Consider the following 25,723-nt stretch of genomic DNA (forward strand, 5'->3'; position numbering starts at 1 on the left):
TCTGATTCTTGATTTCTGTGCATTTGCTGCAGATCTTTTGTGGTGGAGCAGGACCTACAAGGGAAGATGATGGCGGCATTTGTGAAAAAAAGCGTTTTTGTCTTCTAAATAATACTGAAATCAAATTACATTGTGCGGTTAAATGACTGCTTTAGTGTTTTGTTTGTGCATTTTTGTAGGATCTGAAATGTCAGCAGGCGGAGGTGAGCACTGAGGACGAGGAGCCCAGAGCTGAATCCTGGAGATGGTGCCATGGATGAGTCCCTCCATCACTCCACCAGCCCTTATGAGACCCTCCATCACTCCTCCTGCCCTTACAAGACCCACCATCACTCCACCTGCCCTTATTGCCTCAGATTGTGAAGCACAACACATCACGCAACAACCTCCGACACCCGCTGTGTTGAGACGGCAGAAGGATGAGGGGTTCAGCGCCTGTAGTCTACATACATGATTGTAGTTTGAATAAAGCTTTGTTTCATGTGTTGACTTGTATATGCATTTGTTTATTGTGTGATGGTGACTTTGATTCATTCTTTTACTAATTTATTAAGGTAATATTTCTCATTGTTGTCAGTAAATAAAATACAATTATTTAATTAATGCTTTATTTATTGTTTGAATGAAAATGTAGATATGTTCACTATATACACATCTAGAGTGTATTCATGCATAGCTATTTCAAATGACATGCATCACATTTTGTTTGTTTTATTGAATTATATCATTTTCAGTAAAAAGTAATATAATTATTAATTGGTCAGCACAAGTTGTTATTATTGTATATTTTGGGGTGGGATAGCAATGCAATTCATTCTGGGGTAAAATTAATTTTTACTAATGATACTTACATTTTTCGAGAATAAAATCAACAGTTTTCTCCAAAGGCGAATCGTCGCACAGCTGCCCAACGTCTCCTTTGTGCAGACATTACAAACGCTGAGGAAAACCGTTCTAGGTAGGGCTGTCCAGTTACTGATGTTATGAGGTATATATATATAATGGGTTTGCAAACATAATATGAGATTTTATACACAGGAGAAAAAAGAACCTATAAGGTTCAATATCTTAATATATATTTTCTTAATTAATTATATAATACATTTAAAAAATGCATTTTTTGTTATTTATAAGCCTGAGGGATGAAACGAGAGTTAAATTTAACAAGAAAAAGAGGAAAACAAAGCAGTAAGCCACTTTTGATTATGGATGAAAATGTTTGGATATAAAATAAAGAAATGAACAACATATTCAAGAGATGACAATTTTGGGATTTCGTTATAAAAATAAATATCGTTAAGGATAAAACGGTGGGTCACATTAGTAGGGTTAAATATAAGAACTTAAACCAACCCTAAATGTACTCACAAAATAAATGGGCAGCAGTTTCTTCAAAATGACCACAAAATGAGCAAGTTTAATCAATATCAAGATATTTACAGATAGATGAATTAAACGTGTCGTTCAAATCTTAAGTTGTTGCGCTTGTGATAACGCGTCGTATGTCACATGATAACGTCAACATGGCAGATGTCCGGTTCGCATTCATACTCAACGAGATCTGGCTATAAAGTACCTACTCTTTTAGCGCTCGTTAAGTAAGTACTTATTGAATTTGAGTACCTACTCATTGAGTATGCGGTTTGGAACGCAGCCCAGGTGTATTGGTAGTGGGGAAGCACACAGTTTTTTTGACTGTGTTAAGCCATGTGCTACGTGGAATATCATGCTGACCGTGCTTATAAGATTTCAATGTGCTGGATTGAGTTTAATGGTGCTTAACCATGCTTCACTGATAAAGGGTTATGTTCAAGGACATATGGACAATGTCCGTGTGCTGTATTTGCAAGGTATGAACAACAGAGACTGAGACAGCTAATTGGGAGCGATGTTTATTAATTAGAGCACAATAAATAAAAGACATTGGTTGCATCTTAAATCTGTGTTCATGGAGTTTATACGCATTAATTACTTGCTCACTCCTACCAATACCACAGCGGCCTGGAAAGCTGCTATACACTGTGACTTGTTGCGTTACATATGTCAGTCAAACTTCCTCTTGGGCGATCCTTGGCCAAGAAAAGCTGAGATAGAGTCCAGACTTTCTGCTGTCAGTCTGAAGTTCTGGCAACGCAAGACTAACCAGGCCACAACATGGACATGCTCTTGTAGTGAGGGCATTCACCATCCACAAACGCTCTCTCAGCATGTTGTTTGCCCAGGCATGTGAGACAGCGATCATGGCCATCAACGTCAGTAAACGACAGCATCCAGGAACACACAAACGAAAAGACCCCGTGCTGGGAATTTGCTCTCATCGCCAAATGCTGCACATTCTTTGCAAAATAGCAATAAAGCAATTAAAATTCACTCCAAGATCACTCCTAATAGCAATGGAAATTGCTTTTTGTTCTGTCTTTTGCTCAAACAGAAGATGACTGGAATGAGAGATCGTCTTCTTCCAACCCCTCAGCTCTGAAGCATCTCCGAGTGATGCTGGTACTATTTATCCCTCACTAGGGGGCAGTAAATTACCATAACACCACAAATAGAAATCATCAAATCATCATCAAAAAAAAAAAAAAATCTACTATTATTTGGAAGCATACAAATGTCTCTTATAATGACTCTGTTAGAGTCGCATTATCTTTCCATAAGTTTGAATTACATTTTTAATGTCTGCCTTTGATTGCATATGATATTTGATATCACATGATAGCAAAAAATATGTTATAGAAGCAGTAATTTTCACTTATAATACAACAATGATTTACAATTGTATGGTTTTCTCAGTAAACGTGCACGTAAACTAAAATCATTAATGTTTTGCCTGATAAGGACAAACAGATTTGGATTTGGTTGGTCATAAAACATTCACCAGAGATTTATAAATAAGCTAGATAGGTTGCTGTTTGTAGATATGAGTAAGAACTGTTTATAACCATGCGCAATTTTAAATAAATAAATAAATAATAAATTTAAATAATAAATAAATAAAACATTGATTAATTTGCAAGGGCTCATGTTCATGTAACCCATACTCTATTCATTCATTCATTCATTCACAAAAAGGACAACTATAAAGAATAATAACGTTCCTAATCATTATGTTTTTTTTTTGTTTTTTTTATAGGCTAATTAATTTCACCAAATTAATACGTAAAATTGACAGCCATCGTTTGAATCATGACACACATCACACCATGTCTGATTGCCATCAAGTTTCAGTTTTAAGGAATTCAGTTTTAAGGAAACACTGATTGCCATCAAGTTTCAGTTTAAAGTAATGATGTATATGAATAATCAACGTTGATTGGACAATGCAGCTGTCAACAAGAAGCTCCTTTCACCAATGAAAAACCTTTCGGCACGCCCCCTACCTTTGGCACGCCCACCACTTCAAGTGGCTGACGAGTGTAGCTGCAGGTCAGAGATCTCCAACAGTTCAATCTGTCAATACTGCTACCACTACTTATAATCGTTTTACAAAGGGTTGAATGTATTGTATTGTATTGTATTGTATTGTATTGTATTGTATTGTATTGTATTGTAGTAAATGCTAATGATGTATTGTAGTAAATGCTAATAAGTGTAAGTATGAAAGTAGTCTTCAGATGAATGTTTGTCACAGTCTGCTATAAATAGAAAGATCTACACTGCCCTAAAAATGGATGTCCTGCAAAAAAAAAAAAAAAAAAAAAAACATTTCTGAAAAATTATACCTGGATGATTCCATAATATTCATAATATTCAGAACAGATGGAAATTAAAAAAATATTGAGAGAGTGTGTTTTGTAACTATGTATTGGTTAATGTTGTGACAGAAGAAAATGTATGCAGTAATCCAGGTAGAAGTAAACATAACTGGCACATCTGGAACTTCCTTGTTTGGAGATAAACAAATAAGTTATAGCATTTCTTCCTAAACTAAATTACTAAATTCATCCAGTCTAAGAAAGAGTGTCTAATGTCGTCTCATTTAAGCAATGGCACACAGACCTGTGAGAAAAAACAAAGCAAGGGACTGTGGTTTACAGAAAAAAACTCTCCGGAATTGGACAACAGCCCCAACACACACACACACACACACACACACACACAAGTACAGATTTCAAAGAGATTCTTTACACAGACTTTCCTTTCTTTGCAGTAAAGCAGACCACAGATGTTCTCAGGTTCATCACACGTCTTGAGTGATACTATTTCAGACCCCTGATCTGTGAAAGAAAATGTCTCACACATTTGTTTTTTGCACTTTGTGCTTTTGGCGTCTGGTCGGTAAGTTAAAAACATGATTTTAACTTCACTTCTAGCAGACTTATATCAGAGAGATCTAGTAGTTCTAACCAATTGTATTACATTATAATTCTACTTATGCTTTCCTAAAATCATCAGAAGATACTTTATTTACTATTAAACTTACTTTAAACTGATCTGCAGCCATTGTGCTTGGCCTCATACCAATTGCTGTTTTTTTGTCTTTTCTTTTTTTTTGCCATTTTACTGCCTTTTTTATTCCAAAAGCTTAATTAACTTCAATGTTTAAACTTTTTACAAAGCCGCAAGTGTATTTCCAAAGTTTGTAATTTCAAAATATGTTTTAGTTTAAGCTTGGTTAAACCAACTTTTTTTGGCACACTGAATATCTGACGGTAATGTAAAATGTTTCTGTTTCCCAGTGTTCTGTGGTGCCATGAAGACGGTATCCATAATGGAGGGAGATTCAGTCACTTTACACACTAATCTTACCGAAATACAGAAAGACGATCTTATAAAATGGGAGTTTGGAGTTCAGAAGTCTCTGATAGCTGGAGATCAGAAGTCTCGGATAGCTGAAATCAACGCAGAGGCTGGAATATTCAATACATCTGTTGTTCCTGATGGGAGATTCAAAGACAGACTGAAGCTGGATCATCAGACTGGATCTCTGACCATCACAAACACCAAAACTGAAGACTCTGGACTTTATCTGATAACCATCAGTAACAAAATAGTGAAAGAATACAGATACAATGTTACTGTCAATGGTGAGTAGAGAAGCATAATTAACCCTGTGTACTATAGGGGAGAGCGGGACACAAACTAATGCGGGACTAGTTGTAACACTCATGGTTTAAAACTTCCCACACATGCCAGCATGATGAAACTTGATGTATTTACTAGTTGCCATATAAACACTATATAGAGAAAATGTTGCACCAAAATTAAAAAATCTTTGGAAGATATCACTGAACATTTATTTATACTTCAAATTGGGTTCGTTATCTAAGGATTGGAAAACTGTGTCATTTGTGTTTTAACAACGTTTAGTTCACGAGTTATTGATCCGGGAACTTTGAATCTGTGAATATATTGACAATTTCACTGAACTCCTTGAGTTAAGCACTAACCGCATTTCTTTATATTGAAACGCTATGAAACACTATTGTATCTATGTATCATATCTATGAAATATTCACCTAAGGAGTTCTGAAACACTGCCACATTAAACAGGAAGTGTTTGTCCTAAGTAATAACAGGTTTTGCAGGAGAACGCAAAAGATTGTCCCTTTATGCGCTCCATAAAAACTCAAAACTAATGCAGGTCTCATGTTAATATTATTTGAACCATAATGCTGTTGATTTCATGATTCTGATTGGGCACTAAACTAAAAATACACTAAACAACTTTTGTCTAAATGTTTGCCCTCATGTGCAGTCTGCAGGAGTCAACATTAGTTGTAGAAAATCACAGTGTATAATGTACACAAAATGAGATTTTTTTTTATCTTCAGACTTTTCAGATTTTTATATCCAGCTGGAGGATAAACATGTAGGATATTTTGAGCCAATTTAAGATGTTTACATCCGTATATGTCCATTTCTGCTTGAGACTGGTACTTTATGGTTCTCAGTTGATTAGTGTTTGATGTTCCGATATTCTATGTAAGCATTTACAAAGTCAGCAAGTGTATGATACCTATAGCGTTTTAAAATCTGTTCAGATTTTCAGAAGTTGTGTCACGTATTCCAGCCTTAATTTTCTATTTTTTTCTATAACTGCACTATGCTGAAGTTAAGCAAGTTAGTTAGCAAGTCTCTGGTGGTCTCGCTTCCGGTCTGCGCGCATTCATGTGTTTTGGAGGAAGTGTGGCTTTGGAGGGTGATTTGCAGGGAGGGTTCATATGCTTTCAATGCTAGCATGCTATCATTTCAAATTAAAAGTACTTTGAATACCACATTCACACTGTAAAGTCTTGGGAGTGACAAATGCATTTCAACTGCTTTCACATTTCAAAACTGTAAACACAAAATGTTTAACCCTGTTACCTGTAACTCTAATGTTTAACTGTTAATAAAAAAAAGCGACGTGAGACTTCTTAAACTTTTCACTGTTTATGTGGTCGATGAGTAAAATAGGGTGCAAAAGTTTGTGAGCATGCATACAACAGCGCATCCTATTCCTCTTTTTTTTAAACCACCTGAGGCATGCATAAATTAACCTCACACTGTCATGTTTTGCATTAACAGTTTAAATAATCCATAGATTTTTTACATTCCACAAGGGCATCTTGCTTTATTAAGTGTTGATATGAATTACTTAAATTATCAAACCTCAAGACAAGGGCAGATTTCCTTGAGGAAGATGTTTTTGTAAATCAGAAAATACTGCCTCACTTCTAAGCCACCATCTTTGTTTAGGTGTGTGACCTCAGTGAGATTACAATATCTGCCCTTATGTAATAAATTCCTATTCCGTAAATGTTAATAAACTGTTGAAGAAAGTGATATAAAGGGCCCTATTTTAACGATCTGAAACGCAAGTATCAGTATCTCTAATAGGCCTATTTAATGTAGGCCTGTTTGAATAAACCAAGTTTGAAACAAAGAAATGACCATTTAATATAATAATGTGTCAACTGAAAGGATCCCTTGATAGTTTTTTTTTTCCTTGACACGTATAGCCTACTATACATCGATCAGACTTGACTTACATTAATGTTTCTCTGCAGGCATTACGCGTGTAAATCCAGTGTTGATCTCTACTGCTGCTTCTGGGTCTCTATTGATTGTTGCTGTGTTTGGGATCTTCTGCATCTGCAAGAGACTGAGAGAAACAGCCGAAGAGGGCAAGTTACCTATTGCTGCAGTGAAAAAATAGACAAAACATCTACATTTTGTGAAAAATCATATATATTTCTAATAAAGACTGATCGTTGATAACATGGTGCATTCATACATTTCCCAATGATGCTTTCTCAATTGTTTTAACAGTTCAAACCCACAAAGAAGAGGTAATATATGCTAAACCAACACACCGCAAGCAAAATTCACATAAAAGGGTAAGATAACTAATGACTGTGTGTTGTGTCTCTGTATCATCACATTTAGATGTGTTTTTGAAACCTAAAGTGTCTAAATGTTGCAAATATCTCAGTGTATATGACATAGGAAACAGGCCAGTTGAACTTGAAACGTATGCAAATATCTTATATATTGTATATCAATCTATATATGATTCAATAAGACTACATTTTATTTCATTAGCCTTTTTTGTGCTGATGCAACAATTGTTTAAGTAATACGAACAGTAAATAGTATTTACAGATGTGGCTTTCCATTTTGTTGTCTCAAGTTCAGTGTCATTATATGCATTTATAAGAAACTGTAGAATGTTAATGAATAAAAAAAATAGACTGTAAAAAAAAAATGCTGGATTGTTTCAACCCAACTTTGGGTCAAACCAAACGTTTGGGTTGGTCCATATTTGACCCAAAGTTGGATTGAAACAACCCAGCATTTTTAAGAGTGTAAATAGATGAGGAAAATAATAATCAAACATCTTCTGTCTTTATTATTTCTTACAGAGGTTTAAAGAGAAGGATGAGGTAGTGTATGCAGGCGTCACCATGAGTTGTTGATCAAACTCTTTGTAGTTCTCTTCTTTTTTCAATAATGATGTTCCTATGTCTCTGTAGTGCTGAGTTTCACAATGTTTTTTGCAAGATTTTCACAAAATATGATGATCCCTTTGCAAAAGACCATATTTTACTCATTTATTCTCTGTGAGAAAAATATTTATGTGATATTACAAATATATCTCTTAGTGACAGGAGCATCCAGAACAGAAAAATTGTAAACATATACGGATAAGGCAGCAAAAAGAAATATAACACAGTAATAAAGAATAAACAATAACATTTAAATGTAATACTTCATGACCACAGATATGAGAATGACAGCTCTGTAGTCAATAAGTAAAATATATATATATATATATATTTTTTTTTTTTTGAGACTTGAATGATTTTTTTCGTGCACACACTCCATTGTGACGCAAGCGAGCCTTGGACAAAGCTGAACGTTATTCAACGACATCAAGTCGACAGATGAGGCTCATTAAAATGACACTGGTACAATAGTTTCTTCGGGTCCATTGTGAAAACATCTGTTCTCTCTAGAACATGAAAGATTATTTAATCAATTCTTAAATTTCTATCAGGCTCTATTTGTGTTATGTGATGTTTGGTAACACTTTATTTTAATTGTCCACTTTAGACATTCTACTAACTTTAAGTAACTTTGCAACTACGTCAACTAAAGCCCTGTCCCAAATGGCACACTTATACGCACTTTCGGTCTTGTGTACTTACAATGGCTGCCGTGTGCACGTGTCCGTTAAGTCAATGAGACCGTAGGACACCCCATGACGAAAGATGAGGTGGTTAGGGTGCCATTTGGGACAGGGCCTAACTCTCATTAGAGTATCAGTAGACTGTTAGGTTCGGGTTAGTAGAATAAGATGACATGTAGTTACTTATAATCAGCAGAATGTCTGTTGGAGGACCATCATCATCTGTGTAAGCAGAGAGTCTACTATACTCTAATGACAGTTAGTTGACATGTAGTTGTAAAGTTACTTATAGTTATTAGAATGTCTAAAGTGGACTATCAAAATAAAGTGTTACCAGCTGTTTTCTTAGTAAGTAATAGTCAGTTTACTGTGATCTTATTACAGTCCAGTCATTTTAAGCCAAAATGGGGGTCAACCTTGAACAAATTGCAAAAGAAGCAAACTCAACTAATTTTGTATCCTCAGTATGTCCTGAGTAAGGAAAAAAAAAAAAAACTCCCGAAGAATCACATTAGGGGAAAGTTTCGAAAAAGACCCAAATATAGCCTATACATGAATACAGTATCAGTCACGTGACCTCTTACGTCATCCGCTCTTTTTCCAGTTGACTGCCGCCATCTTGATTACCTATCCCGAGTACTGTCTATGGTACTGACAAGCATTAACTAGCTAGCTTGCTACTATTTACAGCTTCGTACGTATACAGTAAATGGCTACGAAAGACAACATCTCGCACCTCGATTGCCATGAAAAGAAACGCTACTTTCAAAAAATAATATCGTTAGGGTGTGATCCCTACACGATACCTGATGTGTACTTCCAGTACTTCATTCTTTTTCTCACGTGAATAGGGTAAAAAAATTAACCTTTAGATATCACCATGAAAATTACTGAGTTGATTACTTACATCAAGACAAACAAAAAATGTATTACAAGTTTTTTTTATTGTTTGTTAACATGGACAAACGGTGCATAATCTAATTACGTATGTGCTAATTCTGGGGGTTCACTGTTTATTTTACCTACCTTTTGTCTTTTGCATTCTCCTTACCATTGTCTCCTGTTCTTCCCTCAGACTCGTCCCCCAGAAACAGTCCCACGGACCCAGCCCCAAACCCCATCTCTGCAATAATAATGAATAAAGGCTGGTTTCTAAAGTACTTCTTCCTGCCTCTATGTATTAATGCTCACCGGTAGCCGTAATGAGTTCCATTCAGACCTTAACATTAAGTATTTTACTGTTATATGTCAACAAGATTCAACAAGACATGTTCACCTGGCTATACCCAATGTTTAGATCTGTTGTGGTATTTATGCAAATTAGCACATACGTAATTAGATTATGCACCGTTTGTCCATGTTAACAAACAATAAAAAAAAAAACTTGTTATACATTTTTTGTTTGTCTTGATGTAAGTAATCAACTCAGTAATTTTCATGGTGATATCTAAAGGTTACATTTTTTACCCAATTCACATGAGTAAAATAATGAATAGGCTATATTTGAGTCTTTTTCAAAACTTTCCTCTTATGGGATTCCTCTGGGCTTTTTTTTTCCTTACTCAGAACTTATTGAGGATACAAAATATGTTGAGTTTGCTTCTGTTGCAATTTGTTCAACCTTTTGTCATAAAATGACTGGACTATTAATGTGTGATTTATTCTAATACAATTCAAAAGGGCAAACATCATCATACACAGAACTGATCATGCGGCATTAAATGCATTTGTAATTGTTACTGTAATTCATGGTAATTTTGTCAAGCGCACAACATTAGTTACATGTCTGGATATCTAAATAGAATAATATGCTCTTGTATGATTTTATTTAAATCTCATATTACAATGTTTTTGTCTTGAATGCAACTTAGTAAATGCATGCAATTAAAACACTCCAGAAGCTCAGCGTGTGAGTCAGACTGAAAACTGTGGTGGTGGTCTTCTTTCTTCAGATCGGAAAGAAATGTGGTTTGATGTGATGGTCACAAACAACTTTTGCAAGAGTGTGTGTCTATTACTGGACGTTTATGTTAGAGGCGTACTATGTGAGGTGTGAATTTTGTCTTTTTGTGAGTTTGCAGGAATTGGATGTGGTTGAAAGGTGGGTTTTTTTCCAATTCCTGCTCAGTTGAAGTTCACAATCCATCTTCTGCTCTACACAAAACAACTACATAAAAATATATAATTTGTGATTGAAGTATTGAGATTGATATTAGAGGGCATTTGCATCTCTATATGACCTTATACACCTGATGCCTCCAAAAAACAATACTCTATTTTAACGGCCTTCAATCTTAAAATCAAATCTTAAAAAAATGGTTTGATCGAAAGGAAAGAAAATCTGAACAAATGGTCTAAAAAGGGTTTCATCTGCAGTTGCTGTAGAGTAGTATATCAACTTATCTAGACTTTTTGTTTTATAACTCACATACAATAGAGTATATTTCTAGGTTTGATTTAAATTACTGCAGGAGAAGCTTCACTTCATCTCAGGCCCTGTTTACACCTATTAACATGCGTTTTGGTCGATCGGATTACAAGTGGATGACACTAAATACAGGTGTGAACGGGGTCTAAAACATTTTGAGCCTGTCCACTTTCAACCACTTCCAGAGGTAGATGAAAAACACATTCAGCCGGATTGCTTTTGTACTGTAAACATGTTGAATGTGACCTAATGCGTAAACCTTATGGGAAGTGCGCCAGCCAGTCTGGATTTAAACTTTATTCCTGATTTCTAAACGATCTCACTGCGTTCGGTGTGATGTCAGCAACACAATGCATTCTGGGACTTTAGGACACAGACACTACATTATAGACCGAGTATTAGTGGAGGTAGATGTTAAAACTTGTATTTTACAGTTAAAAACACATGGTAACACTTTCTGTGAAGTCCATGCTTATAATGAATTATAGCTCCATTTATACTTATTTATAAATGAGTATTACTATTGTATAAATATATTTATAAATAGTCATTAAGACCTATACTGCATTATAAGAACAGTACATTTTATTTGTCATAATTACTTATAAGCCATGCATTTGCTTTTCAATGCACATGCTCATAATCCACAAACACATTATTGGTGAACGCTGTGTGATGAACTGTCATAACTGCTCCAACGCAAAACATATCTCGAATGAAGCACATTTTTCAGTTTACCAGCTTGAAAACAGCATTTAGCGAAAGTTAAAGTAAAACTCAAATAAACAATTTAACCAAAATGTGTCTTTATAATTTATACATTTAGTGTTTATGACAGATATATTGCAGATTCATCATTTCTGAACCGCATGAATGTGTAAGTGCTCACTAAATAAACAATGTATGGAAACACAAATCTTACCTTCATGATCCTGTTTGCGTCAAACTCTGGACACAGACTTGTGAGAGACAGGTTGGTGTAGATCTTCACCTGCCAATGTATTCTGAGCTGTTTTAGTGACTTTAGTTCGGGTAAGGAGTTCAGTGTGGTGTTTAACACTCGGTGGATGTTTAGGCTACTTGTCCAAAGAGCCCAGGAATCAATCTGGACTATGACTTTCTTTGCAATGCTATTTACAACCTTATAGTTCCTCATACATAACACTATTCGGGATCGTAATTTCCTACATCTACTAAGAAAAGTGTAATATAAAATCAGTTGAAGTCAAATTTACAACGTTGAAAATCATTGGACGACACCACGCGAACACGGCGCTGTTACCAGGGAGATGTACAACAAGCAGCAGATGGATGAAACGCGCCTAATTACCTTATTTGTTTATAACTGTATATTACAGTATTATTAGCACAATACAAGTGCTAGATCAGTGTTTATCCCCTGTGACTCGGCTGCTAGGAGACTTTTGCGTTGAACAAATGAACAACTGTAAAGCGGTAATGTTTTTCCTTAAACGTCATCGAGCAACGGACCGCATTTTTGGTCGGAACGGAAGGATGACGGTCTTATCAAGTGGAAATATTCAACATACAACTTCATGTTTCCAACTTATGCTTCTGTATCTTAAACATAGGTTCATACGCGATATATTTAGTTTACTACCTCATACCTTCCTCTGCTTCGTGTACTGGAAGTGGAGCCCAAAGAAAGCAGATGATGTGAAACTATAAACAAATGAAACTATAATAACAGCATTTGACCACTAGAGGGATTAGTAGTACGCATATTGTAATTGTACACTACTAAAGCGCCACCTAGTGTCCTAACCAGGAAATACAATTTTCAAGATTTGCTCCAATATATGAAAAAAATGAAGTACAATTGGTTTAAAAAATAAATCAAAGGTTGATTATTCATAAATGACTCTTTATTGACATTGTTGGATAGAAGGCAACTGACAGTCGTGAAGTTGTGAAACCTTTGCAAATTATTTGTTTCAAACCTGAATGTTGATGTCTGTATTCAAAACACAACAATGGTAACAATTAAATTAATTTCAATAATACTAAATTAATTTCAATAAAACAAATTGTTGTCTTTGTTGTAGGCTACTAATAGACTACTGACACAAGACATCAAATAAAATTGTCAAAAAAAATAGTAAAACAAAGCAATGTATTCATGTCGATGTGCACTCTGGGAGTCAGCATAATACACAGTAGTACACATTTCACTTTAAATTATTTAGTTGTTGAAAATAGTAATTCTGAGTAGCTATAGCCTATCAAGAAATCCTATAGGAAACCTATGATCAATTCTATCTGTATTTTTTAGTTACTTGAACTCTAATGAAAGTAAACTTGACTAACTAAGCATTTGTCAGTACAACATACTATTGATATTTTGCTTTGCTTAGTTTTTACTCAGTTTGCTTTTTTCTTTGTGACTGTAATTACAAAGAGAAAATTCAACTGTAACCAACTAGAAAAAAATATAATTAGGTATTTACTGTGAAGAGGATATTGTTAAATCAGAGGGATTGTTAAAAAAAGTCTTAGGCCAATTCATTTTAAAATTGTAGTTTAAAGTAGTAAAATCCCGTTGATTCGTTGATTATTTGGCAGTATAAAACTTCAGGTCGAGTTTTTTAAAAAGATATTAGAGGTGCAGAAGGCCAAGCAAAACCCATAATCATTACAAAGAGTAAAGATCAAGCGCCTAACAAAGGTTTACGTGCGTTGATTTGAATAGCTTGTTTTCCCCTACAGCATAAACGGATATGACGTTTTTGTGGGCATTCCCAGTAATCCCGACCAGCTGTGTCCGAAATCGTCCCCTATACCTTTAAATAGGGTATGGATTGCCGCTGCTTTCACTACTAGCCATTCAGCTAATCCTGCCTTTTTTTGCCCATTTTCGTTTATCCGGGAGTGACGTCATAACAAGATGGCGATGGCTGGCTCCGCCGGTCTCAGAAGTTGAAATGCTCTTCCAGTCTTTGATCCGGTCTTTAAAGATGTAATATCTGTAATGTTTATGATGAACAACTTTGATTCTTTTATTATACCCTTAAATTATCATTTAGGCCTATGTATGATTCATAGCTGTTTATCAGTTCAATAAGAAATATTCAGTTTTCTGTTCAATTCTACAGGGATTTATTGGTGTGACAGTTTAACACTTGGATTTGTGGCGTTGCTGCATATAATTATAGCCTACAACAAAATGAAAACAGCAACATAACTAACATGGAATAAAATGACATATTCAAGAATACTTATCGTATGGTTTTGGCCACCAGATGGCCCAATACACCAGATTTGAGTAATAAACCCTTTACAATCCAGTTCAGAGTAAAGCATTTCAAACACTAAACAATTAGACCACACTCATTTTAAACCAATATATGCAATATATGTCACAATATTTATAATGTATGTTCTGTTTTCTCCATTTATCCTCTTGCAGCTCTGACGTCATTGACCAAAAGAACAACAGCAGCCGCAGAAGCCACGCCCATCAGCGCAGTGACGACCAATCGCAGCACAGCTTCAACTGAATCACAACAGGGGGCGTGGCCTTCTGGAGAAACTAATGAAACAAATGATAAATTAAATTAAGATTTTCAACAAGCTGAGTTTAGTCTCTGTCATGACCTCAAAAAGATCTTATTTTGTGCTCCACACAAGAAAAAGAAGGTAAAAACTGTTCAGAAAGACACAAGTAAATGATGACAGAAGCTCCTTCATTCTTTAAATTAATTCAGTAAATAAATGCTATGATATCAGGGTTGATATCAACTAATATCATCAGTGCTGTGGTACCTGCACATGTGTGGCAGAGTGTGTTGATGTCCAGATGTGTGGTCTGGTTGCTGATGGGATTGTTCAGCACACAGCTGTAGGTGTTTTTATCCTGATATTCCACCTCCAGAGGTAGAGAGAGACTGATGCTGAGATCACACACACTGATGCTGGACAATACACTGATTCCTTTGTACCAGGAGAGAGTCGCATCACTCACATTCAACACTGATGAACACACCAATGAACATGATGATGATGAAGAACAGTGTGAAGAGTTACTGATGATCACAGGAACAGGCAGACGAGCTGAGAAACATTACAATAAATCACTATCCCTACAAAGACTATCTACTTCAGAGCTATATATACTGTAAAACAAAATTGTAAAAAAAAGAAAAAAAAAGAAAAGAATTTGTCAAATGACTGGCCAAACAAAAACTTTAAATTGAAAGTAAAATATTCTATGTGAGGAAAATTCAGTAAATAAAAAATTATAGTGAAGGAAATAGTGAGATGGACGAAAAATATTGCGTTCCCTCACAAATACTTTTGTTTTCCACTGAGAATTTTTGCATTCGTTCACAAAGGGATCAAAACTTTCTAGCTAAGTTTCTTGGTGGATTGTTATACATTTAGGAGAGAACGCAAAAGCATTGACTTATTATTTTTCCTCCCATCTCATAATTGTTTTCTTCTACCATGTCCCTTTAGGGGCTCTCTACCATCTAGTGGTGAATTCACAAATTATTATCATGATTATTTTTGTAATTTTACATAAGCTACATTTGTATGTTTAAGAGAACAGAAAAAATACTGTAGAAATAATAGTCAGTAAAAAAAGAGAATTACTGTAATTTGTCATTTATGACATAAACCTTAAAAATATCAGCTGAATCATTAAGTTTACAGATATTGTAATTTTACAGAGTTTTGAGTACAATTTAAAATGAAAGAAAATTACTGTAAAATGTTTTTCTTTTCTGTAAAATTAGATTTATTTTAGAATGTAACAAATAAAAGAAACAAATATTAAACTCACAATAGACAGTGAGATTGAAACTCTTGCTCAGATTTCTGATCATCTCTAGTTTATAAACTCCAGTATGTTCAGGTCTGGTGTTTGTGATGGTCAGAGATCCAGTTTGATCGTCCAGTTTCAGTCTGTCTCTGAATCTCCCATCAGGAACATCATCATATACAGTGATTCTGTCTTCCAGTACACTGATTTCAGCTATTAAAGTGTTTTCATCTCCAAACCTCCACAGAATCTGATCATCATCCATCATCTCAGTGAGATCAGAGTTTAGAGAGACTGAATCTCCCTCCATCACTGACACTGACTTCACTGCATCTGTGTCACCAAACACTCCTGAAGAACAGAGAGACAGAGAGTTTGTAGATTAAAGTTAAATTTATGTCAGTAGTTTGTAACTATTTCAAAGAGAAGTGAAGAACAAACAGACGAGCAACACAGAAAAAAAAAACTAAATGAAAAGAAAAGAAAAATCAACAGACAGAAGAAGAAATGGGAATAACTGGTGATTACCGTTTAGGAAAACAATATTTATGTACAGTACAAAACTCCTGGCCTTTGTATTTAGAGATTATGAATCATTTGTTTACTGATGTTGAACTACAGAAATAACAGTTTAGAAGATTTTCTGCCTCAAGACTGTAAATCTAGTTGTATATTTGCTTCAAATATTTGACTAGGATATTCAGATGAAGAGTTTGTGTTTCTGATTGAATCCAAACGAGATCTTTCAGTAATTTATCTGCTCTTCTTCAGAGTATCTTTTATCTGGAAATAATGAATACAAATCCATCATATTTCCTGTATGAAAAGCAGAGCATAAACTAAATCAGTAAAACAATGATATAAAAACACTTACCGAACCGTTGCCACAAACACAAGCTGAACAAAACGCCAACATGAACCATTTTCATTGAGCACTGTAACATTATAATGTAAATCTCTGATATTAATATAGTGTGTGTGTGTGTGTGTGTGTGTGTGTGTGTGTGTGTGTGTGTGTGTGTGTGGATCCTCCCCCATCAAGACCACCTATCAGAGACCACACACTAGATATTAGTGTCTCAATACAGCATTTATTAAGACTCACTTAATACAACATTCTGTAACACAGGCAGTTATTAAAATGATACATTTGCAGAATTGTATGTTTTATTTATTATGCAGTCTTTCTTAGAATATAAAGGAAATAAATGGAAATATGAAATAAAGACACTCTTTACCCACAAACAACTGACACACACATCAATGTGCCTAACAATAACACACACAGGTTTTCCACACATCAGGTTGAAGTTCTCTGTAAATAAATGAGACCGCAGAGGTTTCGCTTTGACACACAAACTGAGCTTCTGGTGTCACTGAATTGCGTTCATTCTCTGAGCTAGAAAAGAACATGCGCTGTGGTTTCTCTGTTTAAATAGAATGTGGTTTAAAAAAAAAAAAAAATGTTTGGGTGATTTGTTTGCCTGGTAATTAGTTCTAGTCCGACATATTCAAGCCTGTTTGCACATCAGTTGTGAACATGATTTGTCTTTCTCACTGAGGCTGGATTTACATGCTTTCTATAGCAAATACACACATGTATGAAAGCATGAATTGAAAATGTGCAACTTGAATGAAATTTTTTGGGGGTGTATGCATGGGGGTAAATTCATCATCACATACATTCACAGGCTAAAGTTACTCCATGAATTGCATCCTAATTCATTACAATAGTTTAGGTTTGTGCAGACCAGCGGGATAGAAGTGAGGGGCGGAGCTTATAGTGCTGGGCTACCTATACATGTCATTTTTGTTTTATTAAATATGATCTATTTTATTATTTTAATTGGATTGATATGTCAATTATTTCATAACAATACTTTTAAGTAAAGCATAATCTCAATTCATAAGATATAATGATGTAAGATAAGCAATATTCTACTAAATTAATCATGTTAATAGATGACACAATCAATATTTTGTTCATACAGGCATGACGTAGAATACGGTCAGTTGTCTTGTCTGTACTAAAATGCTCATGTGCATGATTACTTTCACTAACTTTCACTGAATGGCTGAAATAAGATCTGTGGTGAACACAAGCTCAAGACACTTTCACGTTTTATTCTACAACATAAAATACATCAGTATTACCACACACGCGATTTTTGAAGCTGTTACATCTTGAAAAAGTTGGTTGCTAACAATTGGCTAAATGAGACAACATCGAGGAGATTAAACATCATCACGCTGAACAGGTAAACTCAGTCCACTTTTACAGCATCGTTATGATTATAATTATGCTCATTAAACTATTATACCACAAACGTTCTAAAAACTGAGAGAGTTGTCGAAAGCTTAGTGATGGTGAGGTTGAAGTCGTGGGACCGTGGGTTAGTTCGATTATAGCCTTTACTTTTGTTCGTCTGGCTACTGCGTTTAGGCTTCAAAATTCATAAAAGTTGTTTATTTGTGATAACTATCTTGATGTAAAAAACATGCAAGTATCATAAACTCTTGTTGATCACAGAGCTTGTTTTTTGCGATAATCTAATGGAAAAATCCTATTAGGTTTTTGTTGAGGGAACCAGCGTGATGCGAACTGCTGATTGGCCTACTAATTGACATCATACCTGCACCACATATGGCGGACGGCTTACGTATAGCGGCCATAGAAACAGGCACTAATGAGGCGTCTATGTGAATATATCTTGACTTGAACTTAACAACAGCCTTAGGGATTGAAAGAACTACAATCCCATGAAGCATTACAAACATAATGATTGAATTAAAAATGATGGACAAATATAAAACTACTCATTTAAAAATGTTAATTATATATAACAACATATTTTGGGTTTATTTATCCCAGTTTCCTCGCTGCTACATTAAGTGATGCTTGAGCGATCAAGGATATTCTTATTTACAAATATTGATTCCTTTGATTTCATCCTTTTTTAGGCTATTATTTGTTTATTTTTATTGAAATTTCAAAATTACAGAATTCAATAGCAAGTTTGTGACACATTTTCACATTTTGTAAGTATAAATTGAAACACAACAATAATAAAAAATGTTTAAAAAAAAAAACTAAATTAAAGGGCATCACAAACACATTAAATTCATTTAGCAGAGATACAGTTCTTTGGGATTTTTTTTTTTTTTTTTTTACTTTACAGATTCTCAATAAACTGTAAAAGCGGTTTGAAAATTAGCAAAAATTGGGTTTTGAGTTTCTCCATTTAGTTTGATGAATCCAAAATTTTCCTAATAACAAAAACAGATCGATAATATATATTTTTGTCATATTCATTTGAATGAAGTAACAGATAGGCTACATTTAAGACTAGGTTGAGGTTCATTTTAACATCTAGAAAATGAGACATCTCACAACAAAAGAAAGATGAACATGGACATTCAAAAAATAAATGCACAATTGACTCTCTTTCCCAATTACAAAAAGAGATAGGCCTAATTGTTATATATATCCAGGAGGAGCTAAAACAGAAAAGAGAGCAAAGGCACGTGTTGCTAAAAAAAGAAGAACAAAAAAAATTGCTTTCCCTTTACTACTTTCACTTACTAGCAAGTAAGCGATGATCATAGACAGTAAAAGAAATGGACACAGCGACCCCATAGACTTCAACAGAGAAAAGTGAAGTCAAATTAGAAGCACTCACTTCCTGATGGTCGAGCGTACTGCACAGACTCAAACTGAGCTTGATGACGTAGATGTGACGTGAGCAACCCGTCTGTCTTCTAGTAGTTGTGCCAAGAGAAATCTGAATCATTCCCTTCCGAAACTTGCAGAGACGGAGAGTGTGAGTAGGAGCTGTCCATGAGCTAGGAGCAGGAGAAACTTTATGATTCTCTAAGGGCTTCTCCCTTGACTTTATGCCTCCACGTCCCCCCGATTGACTGCGAGCTTCTCCTCCTGTGCGACCGAGAGTCGTGTGGTTATGACGCAATCGTTAGCCTATTTTTACAAAAACTGCTTATACGGGGCCATAACGTAAGATACAAGGTAATGGAGCCTTTTATACATTTTTGTGTTTCTTTAGAAATTATTAATGGACAAATGGAGTCTTTAAACGCCTCAGATGTAAAGTTATTCGCTGTCAAAGTGACGCCAAAATGAATGGGAGTCAATGGGATGCTAACAGCAGGTGATGGTCCGCTAATCAATGGCGGTGCTCTGGGAAACTTCGGTTTCCGGCTGATGGATTACCCCCTTTGGCGATGATGCTCTATGCGTGACGTATCAGCAATACTTCTTCTTCTTGTGTTTGTGTGTTCTATGACAGATGGAGTTTACCGCCTCCTACAGGCCTAGTGCAGTCAGCGTGGGGAAGTTCAGTTGTTCTGAAAGCTCTTGTGTTTTTACAGACATGTCAGAATCAAAATGTTACAAAGTAAATAAATAATCACAGAATTTAAAAAGTGAAATGATGTGTATTGTGAAAAGCGCTATACAAATAAATAAAAGTGTTTGTAATATATATATATATATTTTTATTGATCTGTCCTGTAAAAACATTAAATGTTCTGCACAGTATTTTCAGTATGTAAACATGATTTTTTTTTTTTTTTTATCATGCAGAAGAAATGACAGAACAGAATGTTTTTAGATTAAACTGCATGTGGATTCAAGTTGTTAATCAATAAATGTGATCATGAGCAGCAGGATTCAAAGAAAATTTATATTTAACTAATACAAAAGATATATATATATTAATATAGCAAAGCACACAAGAAGCACAGACCGTACGTGAATGTGATTCACTGCAGACTTGAGCAGCTCAAAGTAAACCTCTACTGACTTCAGCACAGAGATGTGGTTTGATGTGTTGATGAAAATAAACCTTCAGCATCAGTGTGTCTTCAGACGTGTGGTTTGTGTGCGTGTGATCGGCTGATGGAAAACAAAGTTAATGTTAGTTAGTAACCCTTAGTGACCATCCTAAGACAATTCCACACTTTATTTGCAAAATATTGATTATTGGCCTACAATAAAATATTAGAAATGTACTGCTGCTCGTAAAACAAACAAACAAACAAAAAACTGAAAAGGTATTGTGTCCGGTCCGCCACCTACAACAGTGCAATACTAATACAGATGAATATTAATAACCAGTGCAAGAGTAGCAGTACGTGTACAGTAAGAGGGCGGTCTCAGATATTATTGGTGGAGGAATCAGACGCAGTAACACTATCTCACAGTTTAACACTGTCCTGTTAGTTCACAGTCTCTCTGTCTCTGAAGTGTTCACATATAGTGCTATTATCTGAAAATGCTTCACGTGTGTGTTGTTCTGCGTGTGCCGTCTGGTCGGTGAGTTATAATCATATTCATTTTAACACTTTGGTTTTAATGCATTATATTTACAGAGATTTAATACAGAGCATAAGTACTTTTAATCAGATCTCAGATAAAGATGCTCAACCCAAACTGAAACTAACCAAAAATCTCATTTAAATCACGGGGCAAAAACAGCAGAATCAGTTTGGAAACAATGACATCAAATGGTTTTTGGTTAATCTTGCTACTCTGAAGTTTATTTTACTGTTTGTTGTGTATAGTTTCTGGTTTCTTAATAAAAAATGCAATGAAACATTAATACTAGGTTTGGATATTAAGAGAGATCTATATGAAGAGTTCAGATGCAAAAGCCTCTAAGTGCCATCTGAAATTTTCTTCTAGAATGATCATTTTGATCAAGCTCGTATATTTAAGTTCAGTAATTTCACTTAAATTACAATAAATAGGTCATTTTCATTGCCATTTAAGTGAAATTACTGAATTTAAATATACAAGCTTGATAAAAATGATCATTCTAGAAGAAATTTTCAGATGGCACTTAGAGGCTTTTGCATCTGAACTCTTCATATATTTAAAAAAATATATATATGTTTTTCATCTGCTTTTCCTGATTTGCTCTATTTGGCTTCCCATAACCCTTCATTCTCCAGAGCAGAGACACTGAAGGAGCCAATCAGATTTAATATGAGAAACAATCACCCGTGTGGCTCCTCCCACAGATAATCTGTATTGTAATAACAGTGTATTGATAACTAAAAGTAACATCACAAAACATATTACAGCTACTTCTGTCTCTGTGCTGCTGTTCTTCATTGGAGTTACAAAACTGATCTATTTGAGACCCTTAATCTGTGATAATCTCTGTTCTCTAGGAGTGTTTGCTTGTTCTTCACTTCTCTTTGAAATAGTTACAAACTACTGACATAAATTTAACTTTAATCTACAAACTCTCTGTCTCTCTGTTCTTCAGGAGTGTTTGCTGGTACAGATGTAGTGAAGTCAGTGTCAGTGATGGAGGGAGATTCAGTCACTCTAAACTCTGATCTTACTGAAATGATGGATGATGATCTGATTCTGTGGAGGTTTGGAAATGAAAACACTGTAATAGCTGAAATCAATGTACTGGCCGGCAGCATCACTGTATATGATGATGGTCCTGATGGGAGATTCAGAGACAGACTGAAGCTGGACGATCAAACTGGATCTCTGACCATCACAAACACCACAACTGAACATGCTGGAGTTTATAAACTAGAGATGAGCAGTGTGAGAAAGAGTTTCAGTCTCACTGTCTATGGTGAGTTAAATATCTGGTTTTAGAATCAAAGTGGGTGTATCTTAATTATTAAAATGACAAAATAATTTTAATTAAGCATCATTTTCCTCTCTGATATTTCTCAATATGTGTAAATAATAATATTTTATATGTATATGGAGAGGAATGAAGATCACACAAGACACTGACTGACACTGCTGCTGCAATAAACACTTTCTAAACTATTCACTTTTTTCTCTTTTTCAGCTCGTCTGCCTGTTCCTGTCATCATCAGTAACTCTTCACACTGTTCTTCATCATCATCATCGTGTTCACTGGTGTGTTCATCAGTGTTGAATGTGTGTGATGCGACTCTCTCCTGGTACGCAGGAATCAGTGTATTGTCCAGCATCAGTGTGTGTGATCTCAGCATCAGTCTCTCTCTACCTCTGGAGGTGGAATATCAGGATAAAAACACCTACAGCTGTGTGCTGAACAATCCCATCAGCAACCAGACCACACATCTGGACATCAACACACTCTGTCACACATGTGCAGGTACCACAGCACTGATGATATTAGTTGATATCAACCCTGATATCATAGCATTTATTCACTGAATTAATTTAATGAATGAAGGAGCTTCTGTCATCATTTACTTCTGTCTTTCTGGACAGTTTTTACCTTCTTTTTCTTGTGTGGAGCACAAAACAAGATCTTTTTTAGGTCATGACAGAGACTAAAGTCAGCTTGTTGAAAATCTCAATTTAATTTATCATTTGTTTCATTAGTTTCTCCAGAAGGCCACGCCCCCTGTTGTGATTCAGTTGAAGCTGTGCTGCGATTGGTCGTCACTGCGCTGATGGGCGTGGCTTCTGCGGCTGCTGCTGTTCTTCTGGTCAATGACGTCAGAGCTTCAAGAGGATAAATGGAGGAAACAGAACATACATTATAAATAGTGACATAAATTGCATATATTGGTTTAAAATGAGTGTGGTCTAATTGTTTAGTGTTTGAAATGCTTTACTCTGAACTGGATTGTAAAGGCTTTATTACTCAAATCTGGTGTATTGGGCCATCTGGTGGCCAAAACCATACGATAAGTATTCTTGAATTGTCATTTTATGTTCCATGTTAGTTATGTTGCTGTTTTCATTTTGTTGTAGGCTATAATTATATGCAGCAACGCCACAAATCCAAGTGTTAAACTATGTCACACCAATAAATCCCTGTAGAATTGAACATAAAACTGAATATTTCTTATTGAACTGATAAACAGCTATGAATCATACATAGACCTAAATGATAATGTAAGGGTATAATAAAATAATCAAAGTTGTTCATCATAAACATTACAGATATTACATCTTTAAAGACCGGATCAAAGACTGGAAGAGCATTTCAACTTCTGAGACCGGCGGAGCCAGCCATCGCCATCTTGTTATGACGTCACTCCTGGATAAACGAAAATTGGCAAAAAGGCGGGATTAGCTGAACTGCTAGTAGTGAAAGCAGCGGCAATCCATACCCTATTTAAAGGTATAGGGGACGATTTCGGACACAGCTGGTCGTGATTACTGGGAATGCCCACAAAAAGTAATATCCATTTATGCTGTAGGGGAAAACAAGCTATTCGAATCAACACACATAGACCTTTGTTAAGCGCTTGATCTTTACTCTTTGTAATGATTATGGGTTTTGCTTGGCCTTCTGCACCTCTAATATCTTTTAAAAAAACTCGACCTTAAGTTTTATACTGCCAAATAAACAGATGGAGCTGTTCGTTGATTCAAAAAGCCTGTGCAATACGTCCATTACAATTAAACATTTGCACTACATGATGCTGGTATTAATGTAAAGATGAAAACTTAAGAGATTTCATTACTTGCAATGGCAAAAGTTTGTTTAACAAAAACAGCAATAAAATACTTGTCACAGGACTCAAACTGTGTCAGAAAATCAGCCGATTTATCGTTAACGCAGTTTTTCACGTTGAGCTATCACATAGCGATTGAATACGTGAAGTTATTGATGAACAAAACATTCAAAAGTCTTTATTTCATTATGGGAAGTGCTGGGCTCATGTTTGTGCCTCACGCTCACAAGCTGATATATAGTTGATGGACCCCATTGACTTCCATAGTATTTTTTTTTCTACTATGGATTGTCAATGGGGTTCATCAACTGTCTGGTTACCAACATTATTCAAAATATTTTCCTTTGTGTTCAGCAGAAGAAAGAAATTCATACAGGTTTGAAACAACTTGTGGGTGAATAACTAACTATGACCACAGTGATTGGCTGATGGGGGAGGAGTCTCTCAGTGATAGAAATATTGTAGAACGAGGTATCATGTTGCCATATTCAAATTAATATTTTAAAATAAAAATGTTTCCATATTCAAATAAAGGTTTAATAATGTAGGCTAAGTGCCTCTTAAATGTCTGCATCTTGAGAGATTGCAGAATTCAAGCAAAAAAATGTAATTTATAAGGAAATTTCAGGAGGAGCATGTTCAAACGGTCTAATCAGCTCGAGAGGAGGCATACACACAGCCGTGAGCCAACTCACCAAGTTACCTTCGACAGTTTAAAAACCAAAACATTTTAAAAACTTTATGTGAAAATGGTATTCCTGAGTAAAAGTTGATCTCAGCAGTTTAGTGAATAGGTTTTAAGAGGAAACTCTTAAATAAGAACTTTTACTGCCATTTAGGAGAACTCTTAAAGAATAGATAGTTAAAATAGTTTTCAAGATATCTATCTATCTAGGCCATCTATTTAGGCCATAGTCTATCTTATCTTATTGTTGTTGTTATGTTATCATTGTTATGATCAGTAACTTGTGGTTTTATGACATATAGAATGGATTTCCTCGAAGTGACGCCCTTTGAGGAAATCAGTGCTACATTGAGTGAAATTTACAAACAAAGAGTGAGTGAAATGTACTTGAAACAGAGTATTGCAAAGTAAACTTCAAATGAGTAAGTAGAAATTACTCCACAAACCCTAACTGGCCAAGTTAAATTTACTTTGTTAATTTGTCCTAACTTAGTTAATTCCATACATGTGACATTTCCTTAAACAATATGAGTGCAAAAACCTGCAAAAGAAAAATGAATAGATTTTACTTACTGTTTTTTTTTTTTTTTTTTTTTGTGAAGAACTAGACCTTGAACACTGGTCTCGCACACAAACAGGAAATCAAGACACGCACATTTGAACATTCGACATCTCTTAATTGTTACTATAAATCTATAACTAAAATGCCAGAAATGGTAAAGTTTGATCTTTGCCCACCCGGATGTTATTGCCTGATATTAT

At 35.2% G+C, this 25,723-nt stretch overlaps 2 protein-coding genes across 3 annotated transcripts; both read left to right on the forward strand.

Annotated features, from left to right (window-relative positions):
• The first annotated feature begins 3,799 nt into the window (after positions 1 to 3,799).
• On the forward strand, positions 3,800 to 10,652 carry LOC311294957 (uncharacterized protein). Of its 2 annotated transcripts, XM_084416082.1 has the most exons (6): positions 3,800 to 4,278; positions 4,680 to 5,027; positions 6,993 to 7,109; positions 7,255 to 7,322; positions 7,848 to 7,868; positions 9,690 to 9,991. In XM_084416082.1, exons 1-6 carry the CDS (start codon positions 4,230 to 4,232, stop codon positions 9,744 to 9,746), a joined length of 660 nt encoding a protein of 219 aa, XP_084272208.1. In that variant the 5' UTR covers positions 3,800 to 4,229; the 3' UTR covers positions 9,747 to 9,991. The 2 variants fall into 2 exon arrangements, with proteins under 2 accessions (XP_084272208.1, XP_084272209.1); XM_084416083.1 differs by lacking the exon at positions 7,848 to 7,868 and having other exon boundaries at positions 9,690 to 10,652.
• A 10,289-nt stretch (positions 10,653 to 20,941) lies between these two features.
• LOC311294756 (uncharacterized protein) lies at positions 20,942 to 23,020 on the forward strand (the record flags this gene model as incomplete). The annotated part of the gene is made up of 3 exons (XM_084415786.1): positions 20,942 to 20,972; positions 22,116 to 22,442; positions 22,668 to 23,020. The coding sequence occupies 3 exons, from the start codon at positions 20,942 to 20,944 to the stop codon at positions 23,018 to 23,020; spliced, it is 711 nt and encodes a 236-aa protein (XP_084271912.1).
• Between the last annotated feature and the right edge of the window lie 2,703 nt (positions 23,021 to 25,723).

Source organism: Rutilus rutilus (assembly GCF_951802725.1).
Source record: "Rutilus rutilus genome assembly, chromosome: 8".
Taxonomy (NCBI): Eukaryota; Metazoa; Chordata; class Actinopteri; order Cypriniformes; family Leuciscidae; genus Rutilus; species Rutilus rutilus.

Excerpts from the sequence above, each read along its gene's own strand:
- LOC311294957 (XM_084416082.1), top strand. The coding sequence starts at position 4,230 with ATGTCTCACACATTTGTTTTTTGCACTTTGTGCTTTTGGCGTCTGGTC. Across the intron at positions 7,110-7,254 it reads GAGAGAAACAGCCGAAGAGG|TTCAAACCCACAAAGAAGAG; the intron begins GCAAGTTACCTA and ends TTGTTTTAACAG. Across the intron at positions 7,869-9,689 it reads GGTTTAAAGAGAAGGATGAG|ACTCGTCCCCCAGAAACAGT; the intron begins GTAGTGTATGCA and ends TTCTTCCCTCAG.